The following is a 14,305-nucleotide window of genomic DNA, read 5'->3' as shown; positions in this document are numbered from 1 at the left end:
GATTGTGTGTCCCCATTGTAACTACATATTCTCCACTTTCTCCCTCCCAGGCATGATGAGCTGCTGGCTAAGGAAGGGTTGTACTGTGACATGTGGATGAAGCAGCAACAGGCACAGGACTCAGACTCAGCCTCTGACACAGAAGCCAAAGACAGGAAGTCTGAGAAACTACAGCCCCCATCAGTCACTGCAGGCCACAAGAGCCACTGAGGCTAGAGTGAGAGGTCAAGAATATGGAGACAGAGGAGAACAAAGAGGGACACAGGGAGAGGATTAGATACCTCAAAAGGCTGTTTTGTCTTTTTTAGGGTATCCGTCCATCGAGGTTAATTCTGTTATGAGTGAAGTTTTAGGCACATATTTATTGGGTATTTTAAGTTTGATCATTCAATCAAAATGTTTGTGCCGTGAATGCCTCAGGCCAGTTGTTTTTAAGTGTATTCAGGATCGTGTTCATTAGGTTAATTAACAGAAAATGTTTTTAAAAACGTTTTGTTTCTTATTGGACAAGTCCAGGTAGTCCCTCCTTATTGCAGTCTATTTTGATCTGTTTCGTGCGTAATTAATATCCAATGCAAAAAACATCTACATTTAAATTGAGTCAGATGCTCGATAAAGTTCTGGGGAGAGACGTGTCGGAAAAGACACTAGAATGAGCAGCGGAAGCAGGGCTGTAGCCCCCCCCACACACACCCACACTTTCTGCAAGTTATGGGCAAGTTTAGAAGCCAAATGTTCCTTCCCCTTCCAAAATTTGAACGATGCAAACACCTGCGAAATCATGATTTTTCCAAATGATCCATGGCTGTTGTCGCATCCCAGTCTGTTGAAAAACACTACTATAGCAGTTATGTTACGTGCGTCTGTCCATGAGAGATTGGTGCCTAATGAACACGACCCAGGAGTCAGTATAATCCGTCTTCTTGCTGTTTTATAGTCGTTTGATTGCAGCCGTCCAGAGAAGCGGCAGCAAGTCCAAAGTAGACGAATACCTACCCTTAAGCGCAGGTATAGGCAGTTTGGCACAGTGTCTCACAAAACTTGAAATTGTTTTTGTTTTGAAATGTATTTGTTTTATTTACAGCATCTAGAGATCTTATTGAACAGGTTCATTGTAAATTAGATTTTTAGAGCTGCATCAATTTTACCTTAATCAGACTTGGGCATTTTCATGTACAGTACAGTCTAGGTGTTGACTGATACATGCAAAACTTTTATTTGTCATCAATGGTGATCAATAAGAACTACTGGCAGTATATTAAAGAGAACAGAATCGATAGAATTTACAAAATTAGTAGCGGAAAAGCAAACGTTTATCTATGAATGAACTCAATCCTCAAGCCTGTCTTTGCTGCTACCCGTTTTGAGTACAGAACTACTGTCAAGTGTATCTTTATTTTAATGTAAGAAATTAGTCTGTGTTTGAATTTGTAAATATCTATGCCTTGCATTCCCAAGGCAGTGTGGAGTTTGTCAATATCTGTTGATAATAATCACACTCCATTTATTTATTGTCGAATTCTGTTTAATTTATTTTTAAAAGTGCCATAAGGGAAGATCTAGCCATTTAGCTAAACTTTCGTTTATTTGAGAGAGAATGGCGACTTTAAATCTACGTGAAGTCCCTAGGATTACGGGTTTGGGGTTGAATCGGGAATTGGAAACTGTCTGCATTAATCAAGGGGAAGTGAAAACGGACATACTTACCATCCATAGAGTGCACAGCAGACGTTACATCATGAAACGTTATTGCAGACTGTGAAATAAWWAGATKAATCCCAAATGCGTTTGAGCATGTGTGACTGCAGAAGCAATACCAAAGAGCTARAGTTGTTATGCTACCAAATAATTGCTCCACCAGTACAGCAGTCAATCATTTGTAGGTGTACAATGTGCGCAAACTGGTGCAGTCAAATTATTTACACTAATGCACCATGAGTTTGAAATGTTATCTGTGACATGAGTGACATTGACACCACAGGAGGTTGGTGGCACCTTCATTGGGGAGGACGGGCTTGTGGCAATGGCTGGAGCGGATAGGTGGAAATGGTATCAAATACATCAAACCATTGGTTTCCATGTGTTTGATGCCATTCCATTTGTGCCTTCCAGAAATGCAACGTTTTTGTAAAGATAACTGCTTTGACACAATGTCAAACTTTTTTGTATGTGATTTGGGGGCATAGTTTGTAGTGTGATCTTTGCCTTTGTCACTCTTCCAATGTGTATCAGTCCATGCCTGGAAGTCAAATACATAAATGGTTGTTTTTTTTTCTTTGTATACATGTTAATAAATGGTATAATGACAAAGTGGGCTCTGTTTTTGCTAATTTATCATATTGCTAGCTTTATATTATTAGACATTTTGTATCCATACAGTACATTGCATAACTGTTCTGAAAACTGTTCCCTCCCTCCATCTCAGTTGCTGATTGGTTTTATAAGCGGGCTTGTCAGCCATCACAACGGGGGTTACTGCTGTGCTAGATAGCTAGCCTGAGTAAGACCAGGCGCCGTTTTATATATATTTTTTCAGCTAGGGTTTTCTATTTCTACTATTTGGCTAATGTTGGATAGACAGCATGGATTTCAACGAATTGTTTAGTGAACGGACATTTCAATTTTCTGACTTTCAGGAGTTTACGGTAAGTTAGCCTATCAAGGCGAGTGACGCTAGCTGAGTTTGCTAGTTTAGGTAGTTAAATATGACCGCAAACGGGTTGATGTGAGTTTTGGACCTATTTGGTAATAATCGCATTTTAAATATGCATACCAGGTTAAACAAAACGTGTTGTATGCCTTATAATTGAACCTCAAAACACGGCAAGGTTAACGCTTTACTGTACAGTATTGTACTAGCTCACGCGTTAACGAAGCTAACCAGCCTGCTAACGTTAGCTACATGTGATTGTGGCTGTTCTGTATTTAGGTGGCAAGTCGTGGAGTTGAAGCTAACGTTAACCTCGTAGAACGGTAGCCAGCAAACACAGTAGGATAACCGACTAAGAGGCCATTTGTGGGATTACTAACGGTTAGCCAGCTAACTTATTCCAACCGTGTTGACATGACTTGCTTGTGTAAAGTTGGCTAGCTAACGTTATTTCAGGTTCGTTTTTGTCATGTAGGCCCTTTGCTCAATGATTCACTTTGCTCTCTGATCTGCCTTCACAGTTTCTTCCTGGACATCAGAAACTGTCAGAGAGAGTGCGGAAGCGATTGTACTATGGCCTGGACCAAGACGGCTCTCTAGATTCGCTTTCTTGTCCTGTTACAGGTTAGCTATTCTGTCTGTTAGGTTATGTCCTGTCCATGTGTGACTGTAGATTATTATGTTGTGAATTTGAATGATTCGTTCTTATGTTCTGAATATGATTTCTAGATATCGCTGTGGAACTCTTTCAGAAATCTGCCCCTAGCCCAATTCGAAAACTGCACAAGAAATATGCTGCTCATGTCGCGAGGTATGTTGTCAGGGAATGTTGACACTTGTTATCCTTTCTGGGCATGTAATGGTCTCCAAAACKTAATGTAGTTGGTCTGTTTTTCAGGGAGGCGTGCATCTCTCCATGTGCCATGATGTTGGCCCTGGTCTACATCGAAAGGCTACGACACAGGAACCCCGAATACCTGCAAAAGATCTCCTCCTCAGACCTCTTCCTTATCTCCATGGTATGTGGGCTAAAGGTTGYATGCGTCTKAAATGGCACCCTATTCCCTTTGTAGTGTACTGCTTATGACYAGACCCAAGATCTGCATTTCACTGTTAGTCTACACCTGTTGTTTACGAAGCATGTGTCAATTATTTTTTGATTGGTTGGAATAGGGTGCCATTTGGGACTCACTGGTTGTCCCGCCAGAATTAGGCATGTGATAAGTATTAGGTCCTCTCACCAGAATTAGGCCATGGCTATGTATGTGATGGGCACAGTACTGCTTGTTATGATCATGGTTCTCTCTAATTGCTGGGCATGTAGGGCCCAGACCCATATACTACACCCAATTCTTGTTCAATTTAGAATTTCCCGCAGCCGCCGCATTGTGCATTTTAGACCAGGGGTAGGAATAAGAGTGTGTCTGGGAAAGCATTCTGTCATGTTATCAAATCACATTTTATTTGTCACGCACAGTTTACAGCAGGTATACAAGATGCAGCAAAATGCATATGTAATAGCTTCTTCAACAATGCAGTACATCAGTCAATAACAATAATACAGTTGTCAAGTCAAAAATAACAAGTAGTAGAATTAATAAGATGGAATCTCCTGTGTAGTATGTGTGAGGAGATGGATGCAAACACTACTTGCTTTCTATGACATATGGACTGATCTTAACCTCCTAATCCTGTGTCGCCTTTCCTCCAGATGGTTGCCAGCAAGTATTTGTAYGACGAAGGGGAGGACGAGGAGGTGTTCAACGACGAGTGGGGGGCTGCTGGGAAACTGGACGTGCAGACTGTCAACACCCTGGAAATGAATTTCCTCGATGCCATTGTAAGTTATACGTAGTATTACATACTATACCACAGGCCCAGAAATGTGTGGTCCTACTCAGAGCCATATATTTAATAGTGGTGCGTGGGTCAACCTTTAGTTCACCCCCATCCGCACGCAATGAAAATCTGAGGCCCGACCCTAACCCACTAATATAGAAAATGCGCTGTAGGATAAAGTCAGAGATGGCAGAACAATTTTTTGACAGAAGGGGCAGGATTTTTTTTTGTTGTTGCCTGATTTAGATATGTTTCTGCTTATAATTTCTGACATTTTGGTAGGCTTTTTTAGTCATCTTGTCTATAATTAGATCAAATCAAATTTTATTTGTCACATACACATGGTTAGCAGATGTTAATGCGAGTGTAGCGAAATGCTTGTGCTTTTTGTTCTGACAATGCGGTAATAACCAACGAGTAACTTAATCTAACGATTTCACAACAACTACCTTATACACACAAGTGTAAAGGGATGAAGAATATGTACATAAAAATATATGAATGAGTGATGGTACAGAATGGCATAGGCAAGATGCAGTAGATGGTATCGAGTACAGTATATACATATGAGATGGGTATGTAAACATTATATGAAGTGGCATTGTTTAAAGTGGCTAGTGATACATTTTTTTACATACATTTTTCCATTATTAAAGTGGCTGGTGTTGAGTCTGTATGTTGGCAGCAGCCACTCAATGTTAGTGGTGGCTGGTTAACAGTCTGATGGCCTTGAGATAGAAGCTGTTTTTCAGTCTCTCGGTMCCTGCTTTGATGCACCTGTACTGACCTCGCCGTCTGGATGATAGCGGGGTAAACGGGCAGTGGCTCGGATGGTTGTTGTACTTAATGATCTTTATGGCCTTCCTGTGACATCGGGTGGTGTAGGTGTCCTGGAGGGCAGGTAGTTTGCCCCCGGTGATGCGTTGTGCAGACCTCACTACCCTCTGGAGAGCCTTACGGTCGTGGGCGGAGCAGTTGCCGTACCAGGCGGTGATACAGCCCGACAGGATGCTCTCGATTGTGCATCTGTAAAAGTTTGTGAGTGCTTTTGGTGACAAGCCTAATTTCTTCAGCCTCCTGAGGTTGAAGAGGCGCTGTTGCGCCTGCTTCACCACGCTGTCTGTGTGGGTGGACCAATTCAGTTTGTCCGTGATGTGTACGCCGATACATGCAGCTTCTATTCTGTCATTGTTGCCCTAGAAGACTAAATAAACCCTTGCTCACCAGATTAATGTCATAAATCGATAGAATGAACGTTTCAGTCTAGTTGACATTGGTCCAATTTTCTGTCGTCTGCTTCTTTAACGGAGCAAAGACGTTCAGGAACCGGGAGAAAATGCAATAACAAAAACAAAGGAAATATTTKCTGTGTAAATTTCCAAATAGCATCAGTTTGACTGTTTGTAAGGAAATGGAAAGCTGTGAAAACGACCCAACGGGTTTCTGAAAAAAAATGTCAGTTCGGCTTGAATGCATATTTAATGTGGTGGAAATACTATCAGCTTTTATGATGCTGATAAAGGTAGCACCTCTACAGACTATCTAACTGCGCATTCACTTTCTCTCAAGATGCYGAAAGAATGAAATCATATTTCTCATGTCAAAATGTTTCCTACRTTTGGTGTATCTTTTTATTGCAAGAAATGCTCCATTTTGCAGGAGTTAATATTAATGCTATGTGAGAGGTTATAGACCTAARGTCAGTGTCCAGATTTCAGTTTCCATTTAACCCATCTGAACAGTAGGCTACAGTTCCYTGAAGTGTCATATGCCTATTTAAAGTATAGTGCCTCACAATCATCACACATGACATAGCCRGCACTGCTATCATCCTATTTTACCACTTCACCAAATCTTTCCCAAWCATTACTTTTCTTGCCCCCCCATTCTTTATTTTCAACTCGACATTGTCACGTTTTCTGCTTGGCCCCTTCCCAAAGGCATTTTATGATTGGGGTGTGTCCGGGGGGTAACTTTGAAAGTTTCTTCAAGTGCAGTCGCAAAACCCATCAAGCGCTATGATGAAASTGGCTCTCATGAGAACCGCCACAGGAAAGGAAGACCCAGAGTTACCTCTGCTGCAGAGCATAAATTCATTAGTTACCAGCCTCAGAAATTGCAGCCCAAATAAATGCTTCAGAGTTCAAGTAACAGACACATCTCAACATCATCTGTTCAGAGGAGACGGCGTGAATCAGGCCTTCATGGTCGAATTGCTACAAAGAAACCACTACTAAAGGACACCAATAATAATAAGAAGAGACTTGCTTGGGACAAGAAACACGAGCAATTGACATTAGACTAGTGGAAATCTGTCCTTTGGTCTGATGAGTTCAAACCATGTCTTTGTGAGAAGCAGAGTAGGTGAACGGATGATCTCTGCATGTGTGATTCCCATCGTGAAGCATTTAGGAGGTGTGATGGTGTGGGGATGCTTTGCTGGTGACACTGTTAGTGATTTATTTAGAATTCAAGGCACACTTAACCAGCATGGCGGCTACAGCATTCTGCATCGATACGCCATCCCATCTGGTTTGGGCTTAGTGGGACTATCATTTGTTTTTCAACAGGACAATTACCCAACACACCTCCAGGCTGTGTAAGGTCTATTTGACSAAGAAGGAGAGTGATGGAGTGCTACATCAGATGACCTGGCCTCCACAATCACCYGACCTCAACCCAATTGAGATGGTGTGAGATGAGTTTGACCGCAGAGTGAAGGAAAAGCAGCCAACAAGTATTCAGCATACAGTATGTGGGAACTCCTTCAAGACTGTTGGAAAAGCATTCCTCGTGAAGCTGGTTGAGAGAATGCCAAGAGTGCGCAAAGCTGTCATCAAGGCAAAGGGTGGCGACTTTGAAGAATCTCAAATATAAACTATATTTTGATTTGTTTAACACTTTTTGGTTTCTACATGATTCCACATTAGTTGTTTTGATGTCTTTGCTATTATTCTACAATGTCGAAAATGGTACAAATAAACAAAACAAAAACTTTGAATGAGTAGGCGTGTCCAAACTTTTCAATCGTACTGTATATTCCATGATACTTTAGAAATAAACACAGGGCTTGACATGAACCTGTTTTTCCACTTGTCCTTCAGACAAGGATGTGACTGAAAATGTTGTTTGACGCGAGAAACCACTTTACAAAATAAAATACGTCCTTATTCCCATACCATTATTACAGAGAATCAGACAAATTATACTACCCTCTGCCTATTGGCTACTTAGCTTATTCAAGCCGGTCTCAAAATACAACACTGTCCCTTTAAAACAAAAAAAATGCTCTAAGTTTTGTGTTCTTGTAGGAAGCAATCACTGGTGATTTAGAAATTATAACTGGGATAATAACTCACGAACTAGCAAAGGATCTGAACAAATGTGCACACGTCATATACTCACGACCGCTCATGCTGTGAACACAGTCCAGTTCAAAGTAAATGGTCTATTTGCATATAGGGCTACTGCAGCTCTGTTTGGTTATGGCGAGGCCTGCTGAAGCTCTGATTTGGTTATGTCGCACCGGTCTGTGTAGAGTTCGGGCCTGAGTCGTGCCTGTCAATGCAATAGTATCCTACTCTGATGCTTTCTGTCTACAACAAAATCTCTTGCATAGTTAGTTCTGTTTCGGTTTGTTGCATTGAAAGTGGCTAATATTGCGTTGATTCGATCACAATTCCCACAGTAAATGGAAACCATAATCGTGTTAACTAACAGGTAAAACTCTGGAAAGTTGAGTGAAGTTTGCTCTCATCCACACAATATTTCATGACCCTAAACCCWCCCGCCCGCGGTTATAACCACATGGACTGTAGTTTGTGTCAACCCGCGCATCACTAATATTTAAATCCCATTGTACTGTATTTGTATGGCCAGAATTTGCAATCTGASCGCTGCTCTCACTTCTGTGTTTCAGGAGTGGAGCCTCTTCACTGAGCCTGTGGACTACTTTGGCATACTGAATCAACTAGAAACCAGGTTTGTGGTTCTTGTTTTCACATGGATAGTTTTTCATGCTAGTGCAGGTTTCCCCAACTGTCGCCCTGCGGKCCGAATTTGGCCCATGGGTKWTTTTATTTSGCCACCTAAGTTTGTTGTTGGACATAAAATAATGTAAAAACACCAGCAAATTATTTCCATGTGTTTTTAATTCTGTAACTCTGTTCYAAAGTATTCCTATGCATAATAGAGATAGATACAGTATATGTGATCGTATACAAATGTATGCCAGATTTGAAGTGATTGTTATAGTCAAATCTGTTTGGGCTTCTTGTAAAAAACAAATTGGCATGTGGGTGGGTGTGTGACTCCTAATGCATTAGAACCATTAGAAACACAAGAGGCTATGAAGGGTTGGGAATGTCATAGAGACTTCTATTTTTGTAKGCCCCATGATTTTTCAGGGAAGAACTAAATTAGTAGTGTCAAGTTCTTGTGGAAATTTGCCTGGCATATGGACTGTAGATCTGATACAGAGCTGCTAGTTCAAACAAAGGGTTGGTTGTGTGTGTCACATGAGCGTAGTCATTTGTTTGCCAGACTCTGTTCTACGTCCATCTCTCTCTCTCTGTGTTTGCATAGAGTGTGTGTATATTAACTCCGGCCTGTTGTGACTCCAGTATTGCAGAGAAGCAGGGGATGAAGCGAGGCTGGTTCACCTACACTGACCTCTGTGTGCTGCTGGAGCAGGCGGCATGGCGACAGGCACTGACGGCCATCTACCTGCACTTTGCCAAGGTGAGGAAGGGGCAGGGGCAGTGGGGTGCACTGAAGGACTGAGTTGTGGGTCATGCTCAGTATGGGCACACCGTAGCAGAACATTTTGAAATAGAAAATAGCATGTCTTATTTGACACKTTCAGGTAGTATGTTTTCTCCTGTTTTGTGCCGAATGGACACAACGCTAGTCACAAAAACACACCTGAAAGTAACGTGTCAATGTCATGGAAATTCTTACACAGGGACACTCAAAGTCAATCTTAAATGAATCATTGTTTGTCAGCACGCTGGAGAGSTTCCATCAAACTTAATGCACCATAGTGAATATCTGTCAGAAGCTCTGCTGGGGCAGTCCCAGCAGTTGTCTTATATACGGCTATACACAGACAAGTTATATTTGCATAATTTAGCATTCAGTAATTCATCGTTACCGTTTTGTTTCATTCATGTGACCGACCAGTACTGGGTCATGCATGTGACAGACCAGTACCTCACAAGGCTTCTTCTCTCGAAGCTGGGACCTTGAAACTGAAATATCTTTTGTTCTCAAAACAAGGTCTGGGCGTACTGCCAAATTGTAGATACTGATAAGTGAGGATTCGTTAAATCAGTCACTTACATGAACACAGAAATTGGTTATTAGAACAGCACATGAATAGAACACAGAAATTAGTTATCAGAAAAGCACAAGTATAACATTTCCATCGCATCAATTTCCGAAAACTGCAGAAACCCACGTAAACTATGTGTTGATTGAAAGAAGCAACACTTTTGAAAGTAGTCAGTTTGGGGGGTAAAGGAAAAACATAATGAAAGAAATACACTAAATCCACGTCCTCACCTCTCTCCAGGTGACCTGCATGCTGGGGCTGGTGTATCTGACCAGTGTCGCGGGCCTTATCGCCACCAGCCTCCCCAGGAGCAGCCAGCCCCTGGCCCCAGTCCGCCAAGTCCACCTGCCGAGCTCCAGCCTCTCTCCACCACCACTAGGCCTTCTCCCAGTCCCAGAGAACCCCAGTCCAGCATCCGACCTCCCTCGCTGCTGCGTCTTGGGCAACGACAGTCACAACCGCCGGCCTGGCACTCTCCACACCCACGACGACCACAACCACGGCTCGCCAACCTCCTCCCAGACCTCTATACTGTGTCTATGGGGCTCTATCCTCACTTCGCTAAGCCACACTGACCCACACCCCCAGCCCGACACTGAACCAGCCTTGTCCGCCTCCTCTCTGCACTGCCCCGGCTGCCCAGTTACAGTGGGGAGCCTCCCTCCTGGCTCCATCCAGTGCAGCCCACGGAACACCTCTGCTCCACTACTTGAGCCTGGACCCCCTGGTCACCGCGCAACACTGTGGCTGGCCCCTGCCCCCCTCCTCTACGGAGCCGCCCCGATGCTCCTGGACTCCCGTCTGACTGGCATGGCACCCCTCCGTGTCGGACCCTGCTGCCCACAGTTCATGCTGCCCATCGAGAAAGCCCCATCTCTCCTCATGCCCAGCTAGACACAGACGGACAAAACAAGCCACTATCGTTACCCTTCAATGACGATGACACCGGACTCCAAATGAAACCAGCTGGTTTTTCAGAATGCATTGTTACAGTGAAAGGAAAGTGAAATTTAGTTTTGTATGTGCTTTTTTTTGTGTGCATATACTGTCTAAATTTGAGATAAGGCGAGTAGCACATTTTGTACAGTGGTTTGCCAGCTGAATTGGTGTAAATAAGTAAGTTGAACTCATAACAGCGTGATCTGAGTTCTGTGTTCAGGCACTTATCTTTTATAACTTTTATTTTTCAAAGGTTGGATCGCACAGCTTTTCAATGGGTGTTTCTAGAAGGTGTGTACATGGCAAACTAATATTTCACGTTTGGTTTAAAAATACACAAATATGTTTAAGCATGGCTACCATACTCACACAGCGTTTGTTACTACCTGAGTACCAGATTTGTTTGTGGAATGATGGCATGATGGTACAAACAGACTGGTGCCCAGGCTACCTACTCTTTACCTATGTTTGAAAATGGGGGATTGTGGGAGTTGGGCTAAGTCATGGTTTTTAGATGGAAGAGTTAAGTTTTGATGCGACATCATAGCTATTTGAGAWTGTGTTGAGAAAGTAAGTTGTCTCGGCAAAAGCGAGGCTGCTTTCTAAGTCAGTACTGTAGTGCTTTAAGAAGGGAGATCATTTAGCCTGGTCCCAGGTCTGTTTGTGCTCTTGCCAACTCTATTGCTCTCCTTGTCAAGTCAAACATTGCATGACAATGAGTGAGTGACAAGGGGTTGGAATGATGGCACAAACAGACTTGCACTCAAGCTAGAGACAACTATCTAGCCTACATTTGATTTGCCATGGAGTCTTTGGGTCATTATTTTCTCATTTATTGCAGTTGTTATTTTTAAAATGTTAACATATTTATGCTTTTTTTGGTTTGTTAATAACAACTAGACCAGCAAAGCCCACAGATGGCTACTGGTCCCTGCACTGAACAACAGTAKAGATTTAAATGATTTTTTATTCCAGTGGGGAAAAAACATTAAATTCATATCTCAGTATGGCTGCCCCTCTCAAGTCGTGTTCATTAGGGCACATCGTAGTGAAATGCTTTAAACCGCTTTGCAACAGTAAACGAAGATAGTTCAGCAAGTRCATTTGTTTCTGAACGTGACCCTGAACTTGGATAGTACTGGGTGAGATGCAACTCTGAGTGCGGCCTTTTAGGTTTTTCTTTCAAGTAACTATTTATTTTACCATGACAGAATGCAGTGGCTATCTCTGATTTCATGTTTGTCCAACAGAACGCCACACAACTGAAATAGGTCATAACCAGTCTACTGTTTGCTGTTTTTTTTTTTTTTTTTTGAATATGATGGCGCCTAACATCAAACATGATTGTTTTGGAAATGTATCTAATGATTGCGATTCTCATCCCAATAACCTTTTCATGGAAACCTAACATCCTCATATGGGTGAGTTGTATTGTGCAAAACACTTTATTTTTTTTTAATTATTTTTTTAGAGAGATCTGTTTCTCAATTTGTGCAATTAATTAGTATCCCTCTTTAACATACCCATTTGGTTGGGGAGACCTGACCAACAGTAACAACCACTCAATCACTCACACACCATTTGTCTTCTCTACCTGCTCAAAAATGGAAAATGTCTTCTTTCTCCATAGAAATAGAATTCCTCGAATGGGGATATCCATTCTTGAATGGGGATGTAAATACTGTTTCTATGTCTCATCCCGGGAAAACATTTAGCTCTTCTCATATTTTTCTACTCAAGATAGTTTCTTGCTAGGGAATTTGTGATTATTTGTACATTTGACTTGGTTTTACGTTGACACGTTTCTTACGAGGCACTGTGGTCCCTCGGACATSAACTTTGGCTTTTGTTGAATTTCTGGATGCATCTAAATGAAACCTTTTCAAATCCGACTGAGATTTTGAAGCACGAAATCCTTAAATTTTGTAAACAATGTACAAAACATTCAATGTGTAGAAATCTGTAAAAAAAAAAAATATGTAATAAAATGTTTGACCCTTAAAAGGTTTGGTTTTCATTTGTCATCTATGTCTGTATCGCTGTCCACGTGGTCCACTTTGACAGACAGTATGTAATGTGAGTTGTCAACATTGTGAGATGAATAGCTCAATCTTGGCACGCACACACACACACACACACACACACACCCTAGAAAACAATATGCCATTTGAGCTCACATCTAGGAATTGCAAAGGCGCTGATCTACATGTGTGGTGTCAAGCAAGGCGACATTAACCTGGTCACAGATTTGTTTGGGCAGTCTTACCAATTCACATGGTCTTTGTCAAAACTGCACAAACAGATCTGGGACCAGGCTAAGGCACTGTCACCTAAGCCATCATCTTTGGAATCTCAATTGTATTTCTTTCATTCCTCACATCTTCGTCTCCTCAAAAATGCATTGGAGCAGAATATATGGGGTTCCTGCCCTGTGGGCTGTATTCACAAAGCGTTTCAGAGAAGGACTGCTAATCAAGGATCAGGTTTCACCTCTTGTCTTCTAAAAGCTAAGGACCCTGGGACTAAACACCTCCCTCTGCAACTGGATCCTGGACTTCCTGACGGGCCGCCCCCAGGTGGTAAGGGTAGGTAACAACACATCCGTCACGCTGATCCTCAACACGGGGGCCCCTTGGGTGCGTGCTCAATCCCCTCCTGTACTCCCTGTTCACTCACGACTGCATGGACCGAGCACGCCCCCATTCTCATCGACGGGGCTGTAGTGGAGCAAATTGAGAGCTTCAAGTTCCTTGGCGTCCACATCACMAACAAACTGTCATGGTCCAAACACACCAAGACAGTTGTGAGGAGGGCACGATAAAGCCCCCTCAGGAGACTGAAAAGATTTGGCATGGGTCCTCAGATCCTCAAACGGTTCTACAGCGGCACCATCGAGAGCATCCTGACTGGTTGCATCACTGCCAGGTATAGTAACTGCTCGGCCTCTGACCGCAAGGCACTATAGAGGGTAGTGCGTACAGCCTAGTACATCACTGGGGCCAAGCTTCCTGCCATCCAGGACCTCTATACCAGGTGGTGTTGGAGGAAGGCCCTAAAAATTGTCAAAGACTCCAGCCACCCTAGTCATAGACTGACTGTTCTCTCTGCTACCACACGGCAAGCAGTACTGGAGCGCCAAGTCTACGTCCAAAAGGCTTCTTAACAGCTTCTACCCCCAAGCCATAAGAYTGCTGAACAGCTAATCAAATGGCTACCAAGACCCCTCTTACGCTGCTGCTACTCTCTGTTTATTGTCTATGCATAGTCATTTTAACTCATACATATTACCTCAACTAACCGGTGCCCCCGCACATTGACTCTGTTCCGGTACCCCCTGTACATAGCCTCGATATTGTTATTTTACTGCTGCTGTTTAATTATTTGTTACTTTTATTTTCTATTTTTTACTTATCTATTTTTTACCTTAACACTTATTTTTCTTAAACTTCTTATAGCATTGTTGGTTAAGGGCTTGTAAGTAACCAATTCACTGTAAGGTCTACACCGTTTGTATTCGGTGCATGTGACATACGATTTGGTTTGAT

General features: G+C 42.5%; 2 protein-coding genes across 2 annotated transcripts in view; both read left to right on the top strand.

The window, feature by feature from the left end:
- The window catches only part of LOC111971019 (ATP-binding cassette sub-family B member 6-like), a 30,440-nt gene extending 28,130 nt beyond the window's left edge, over window positions 1-2,310 (top strand). The window contains exon 20 of the mRNA XM_023997817.1: window positions 51-2,310. Coding sequence (XP_023853585.1) covers window positions 51-210 — 160 coding nt within the window. The 3' untranslated portion in view covers window positions 211-2,310. The remainder of the gene's footprint in view (window positions 1-50) is intronic.
- Window positions 2,311-2,443: 133 nt separating this feature from the next.
- cnppd1 (cyclin Pas1/PHO80 domain containing 1) lies at window positions 2,444-12,764 on the top strand. Its single transcript, XM_023997815.2, has 8 exons — window positions 2,444-2,645; window positions 3,172-3,274; window positions 3,380-3,461; window positions 3,549-3,669; window positions 4,362-4,490; window positions 8,409-8,470; window positions 9,112-9,229; window positions 10,062-12,764. Exons 1-8 carry the CDS (start codon window positions 2,583-2,585, stop codon window positions 10,713-10,715), a joined length of 1,332 nt encoding a protein of 443 aa, XP_023853583.1. The 5' UTR covers window positions 2,444-2,582; the 3' UTR covers window positions 10,716-12,764.
- The last annotated feature ends 1,541 nt before the right edge of the window (window positions 12,765-14,305 follow it).

The sequence above is a fragment of the Salvelinus sp. IW2-2015 genome, linkage group LG12, assembly GCF_002910315.2.
Source record: "Salvelinus sp. IW2-2015 linkage group LG12, ASM291031v2, whole genome shotgun sequence".
Taxonomy (NCBI): domain Eukaryota; kingdom Metazoa; phylum Chordata; class Actinopteri; order Salmoniformes; family Salmonidae; genus Salvelinus; species Salvelinus sp. IW2-2015.
This window is presented reverse-complemented; position numbering and strand designations above follow the sequence as displayed.